This window comes from Anopheles ziemanni, chromosome 3, assembly GCF_943734765.1.
Source record: "Anopheles ziemanni chromosome 3, idAnoZiCoDA_A2_x.2, whole genome shotgun sequence".
Classification (NCBI taxonomy): Eukaryota; Metazoa; Arthropoda; class Insecta; order Diptera; family Culicidae; genus Anopheles; species Anopheles ziemanni.
Window position 1 is genome coordinate 64,072,225 of NC_080706.1, and position 5,032 is coordinate 64,077,256.

The 5,032-nt window shown below is 54.3% G+C and overlaps 1 protein-coding gene across 1 annotated transcript; it reads right to left on the reverse strand.

Annotated features, from left to right (window-relative positions):
• Positions 1–302: 302 nt before the first annotated feature.
• Positions 303–4,194, reverse strand: LOC131285242 (uncharacterized). The gene is made up of 2 exons (XM_058314096.1): positions 3,572–4,194; positions 303–3,342 (listed from the first exon to the last, which is right to left on the reverse strand). Exons 1-2 carry the CDS (start codon positions 4,192–4,194, stop codon positions 303–305), a joined length of 3,663 nt encoding a protein of 1,220 aa, XP_058170079.1.
• Positions 4,195–5,032: the final 838 nt, after the last annotated feature.

Here is a 5,032-nt window from a genome sequence, read left to right on the forward strand (position 1 = left end):
TCGTCAGCCTCGGCGATCTGACGGGCTGAGGCCACGGCCGTCTCCACCACGTCGATGACACGCATCAACGCGTTCGCCGATGGAGAGTTCATCCTTGGTAATTCCAGGATCTTGCGGATGTGGCCCATAAATGCCACCCGCTTTTTGTAAAACCGCTCCTCGAGCTTGGCCCATGCCTGTGCGAACGGCATGCCGGCGTTCTCGGACGCCTCACAGCTGTGCCTCGCGATGTCGCATCGCTCGAGGCACTTATTCAGAAAGCCAAACTTATCGGAATCCTCCGAAAGCCCGGCCACGCGCTTCTAGAATCGGCTCGAGAACGCGGGCCATTCGGAGGGCGAACCTTCAAATTTGGGCAGCTCGATGCGTGGCAGGTGGTCTGCCCGCGATGGCTGCCCCGCCACCGTGGTGTCCAAAATGGAGGCATCGTCACTGATGAAATGACTCCGGACTGCATTCTTGGATCCCGCCTTACACCTGTTTGTTTGGACCGAAGATGTTTGACTCCCGGAATGACTCCATGTGAGTGCATGTTTGAAGGCACCTTCGGTGGAGGTATCCTCACTGTTGGAATTACTCCGGACTACGTGCTTTGAGGCAGAATTGGTGGAGACTGCATGGGTGGAGGTACCCTTATTGGTGGAATAACTCCGCACGGCATGGTTTGTGGCAGCATTGGTGGAGGCATCGTCACTGATGGAATGACTCCGGAGTGCATTCTTGGATCCCGCCTTACACCTATTTGTTTGGACCGAAGATGTTTGACTCCCGGAATGACTCCATGTGAGTGCATGTTTGAAGGCACCTTCGGTGGAGGCATCCTCACTGTTGGAATTACTCCGGACTACGTGCCTTGAGGCAGCATTGGTGGAGACTGCATGGGTGGAGGTACCCTTATTGGTGGAATAACTCCGCACGGCATGGTTTGTGGCAGCATTGGTGGAGGCATCGTCACTGATGGAATGACTCCGGACTGCATTCTTGGATCCCGCCTTACACCTATTTGTTTGGACCGAAGATGTTTGACTCCCGGAATGACTCCATGTGAGTGCATGTTTAATGGCACCTTCGGTGGAGGCATCCTCACTGTTGGAATTACTCCGGACTACGTGCCTTGAGGCAGCATTGGTGGAGACTGCATGGGTGGAGGTACCCTTATTGGTGGAATAACTCCGCACGGCATGGTTTGTGGCAGCATTGGTGGAGGCATCGTCACTGATGGAATGACTCCGGACTGCATTCTTGGATCCCGCCTTACACCTGTTTGTTTGGACCGAAGATGTTTGACTCCCGGAATGACTCCATGTGAGTGCATGTTTGAAGGCACCTTCGGTGGAGGTATCCTCACTGTTGGAATTACTCCGGACTACGTGCTTTGAGGCAGAATTGGTGGAGACTGCATGGGTGGAGGTACCCTTATTGGTGGAATAACTCCGCACGGCATGGTTTGTGGCAGCATTGGTGGAGGCATCGTCACTGATGGAATGACTCCGGAGTGCATTCTTGGATCCCGCCTTACACCTATTTGTTTGGACCGAAGATGTTTGACTCCCGGAATGACTCCATGTGAGTGCATGTTTGAAGGCACCTTCGGTGGAGGCATCCTCACTGTTGGAATTACTCCGGACTACGTGCCTTGAGGCAGCATTGGTGGAGACTGCATGGGTGGAGGTACCCTTATTGGTGGAATAACTCCGCACGGCATGGTTTGTGGCAGCATTGGTGGAGGCATCGTCACTGATGGAATGACTCCGGAGTGCATTCTTGGATCCCGCCTTACACCTATTTGTTTGGACCGAAGATGTTTGACTCCCGGAATGACTCCATGTGAGTGCATGTTTGAAGGCACCTTCGGTGGAGGCATCCTCACTGTTGGAATTACTCCGGACTACATGCCTTGAGGCAGCATTGGTGGAGACTGCATGGGTGGAGGTACCCTTATTGGTGGAATAACTCCGCACGGCATGGTTTGTGGCAGCATTGGTGGAGGCATCGTCACTGATGGAATGACTCCGGACTGCATTCTTGGATCCCGCCTTACACCTATTTGTTTGGACCGAAGATGTTTGACTCCCGGAATGACTCCAGAGTGCATGTTTGAAGGCCCCGTCGGTGGAGGCATCCTCACTGTTGGAATTACTCCGGACTACGTGCCTTGAGGCAGCATTGGTGGAGACTGCATGGGTGGAGGTACCCTTATTGGTGGAATAACTCCGCACGGCATGGTTTGTGGCAGCATTGGTGGAGGCATCGTCACTGATGGAATGACTCCGGACTGCATTCTTGGATCCCGCCTTACACCTATTTGTTTGGACCGAAGATGTTTGACTCCCGGAATGACTCCATGTGAGAGCATGTTTGAAGGCACCTTCGGTGGAGGCATCCTCACTGTTGGAATTACTCCGGACTACGTGCCTTGAGGCAGCATTGGTGGAGACTGCATGGGTGGAGGTACCCTTATTGGTGGAATAACTCCGCACGGCATGGTTTGTGGCAGCATTGGTGGAGGCATCGTCACTGATGGAATGACTCCGGAGTGCATTCTTGGATCCCGCCTTACACCTATTTGTTTGGACCGAAGATGTTTGACTCCCGGAATGACTCCATGTGAGTGCATGTTTGAAGGCACCTTCGGTGGAGGCATCCTCACTGTTGGAATTACTCCGGACTACGTGCTTTGAGGCAGCATTGGTGGAGACTGCATGGGTGGAGGTACCCTTATTGGTGGAATAACTCCGCACGGCATGGTTTGTGGCAGCATTGGTGGAGGCATCGTCACTGATGGAATGACTCCGGAGTGCATTCTTGGATCCCGCCTTACACCTATTTGTTTGGACCGAAGATGTTTGACTCCCGGAATGACTCCATGTGAGTGCATGTTTGAAGGCACCTTCGGTGGAGGCATCCTCACTGTTGGAATTACTCCGGACTACGTGCCTTGAGGCAGCATTGGTGGAGACTGCATGGGTGGAGGTACCCTTATTGGTGGAATAACTCCGCACGGCATGGTTTGTGGCAGCATTGGTGGAGGCATCGTCACTGATGGAATGACTCCGGAGTGCATTCTTGGATCCCGCCTTACACCTATTTGTTTGGACCGAAGATGTTTGACTCCCGGAATGACTCCAGAGTGCATGTTTGAAGGGCCCGTCGGTGGAGGCATCCTCACTGTTGGAATTACTCCGGACTACGTGCTTTGAGGCAGCATTGGTGGAGACTGCATGGGTGGAGGTACCCTTATTGGTGGAATAACTCCGCACGGCATGGTTTGTGGCAGCATTGGTGGAGGCATCGTCACTGATGGAATGACTCCGGACTGCATTCTTGGAGCCCGGCGTAGACCTGTTTGTTTGGACCGAAGATGTTTGACTCCCGGAATGACTCCATGTGAGTGCATGTTTGAAGGCACCTTCGGTGGAGGCATTCTCACTGTTGGAATTACTCCGGACTACGTGCCTTGAGGCAGCATTGGTGGAGACTGCATGGGTGGAGGTACCCTTATCGGTGGAATAACTCCGCACGGCATGGTTTGTGGCAGCATTGGTGGAGTGTTCTTTCGTCGCTTTCGCACGCGCTCATCCTGGGCAATTCGAGGATTTTGCGGATGTGGCCCATAAATGCCACCCGCTTCTTATAGAATCTCTCCTCCAGCTTGGCCCAAGCTTGGGCGAACGGCATGCCGGCGTTCTCAAATGCCTCGCAGCTGTGCCTCGCGATGTCGCATCGCTCGAGGCACTTGTGAAGGAAGGCGAATTTGTCGGAATCCTCCGACAGCCCGGCCACGCGCTTCTCGAACCGGTTCGAGAACGCGGGCCATTCGGAGGGCGATCCTTCGAACTTGGGCAGCTCAATGCGTGGCAGGTGGTCTGCCCGCGATGGTTGCCCCGCCATCGTGGCGTCCAAAATGGACGGCTTGGAGGCAGCTCCGTCACGGCACCTGCTTGCAGCCGCCATGGCTGCCGCATAAGCCTCCGTGAAGGGGCCCCTGCGCGGATGGGGGCCGGTGATTCCTTCGACGCGCATCAGCGCGGCGTTCCCGTCCCGCCACAGGGACGCCAAAATGTCCACTTTCACGGCGGCCACCTCCGGTTTTATTTTCGCATCGAGGCTTGCGGCCACCTCCTTAACGCTGCCCTCGAGGGCGGTAAGGAGCCGCAAGGCCTCGGCCACGTTGCTTTCGTTTTCGCTATTCATGGCGTAAGATCGCGACAGAATTTTGCACTGATGAACGGCACTTTTCGCGATCACGTCGGGGTCACCAAATGTTCTTTCGTCGCTTTCGCACGGGAGCGAGGGTTGCACGCAGCTAATGCAGCACGTACCAGGTTTGTTTCACTAACTGACTAAACTGACTGACTATCACTAAAACTGACAAACTTTCGCGTACTTGCTAAACGGTACTTTATTGATTCGATCGGTTTCGCGATAACAGCCGAAAGGTCCGGGAACGTAAACAGAAAGAGGCCCGTCGATCCGTTGATCGACGGTTTTATAGGCTTCATCGCTCCCCTCCACTTCCCTATGCGTGGGAGAGTTGCCCGTATCGAAAGCTCTCCCACGCGCTCTCTCCTGTGACGTACCAGCACGCGGTGATAAGCTGACATTCCAGCACGCGGTCTGGCACGTCACACGATCTTCCGGGTCATGGAAGGGATTTGCATATTGATGGTCGCACGGAGGACGTCATCAATATGCGCTTATCGCATGATCGCGCGGATGACATAATTGATATGCGCTCATCGCATGATCGCGCGGAGGACGTAATTATTGTCGATCAATTATTTCCCACAACCAGTGGAGGCATCGTCACTGGTGGAATGACTTCGGACTGCATTCTTGGATCCCGCCTTACACCTGTTTGTTTGGACCGAAGATGTTTGACTCCCGGAATGACTCCAGAGTGCATGTTTGAAGGCACTTTCGGTGGAGGCATCCTCACTGTTGGAATTTCTCCTGACAAGAGACAGGCACTGAGCACGGAGCAGGAATTAGAAGCGGCGCGAGCACCAGGCGGCAAGCAGCAGGCACTGGG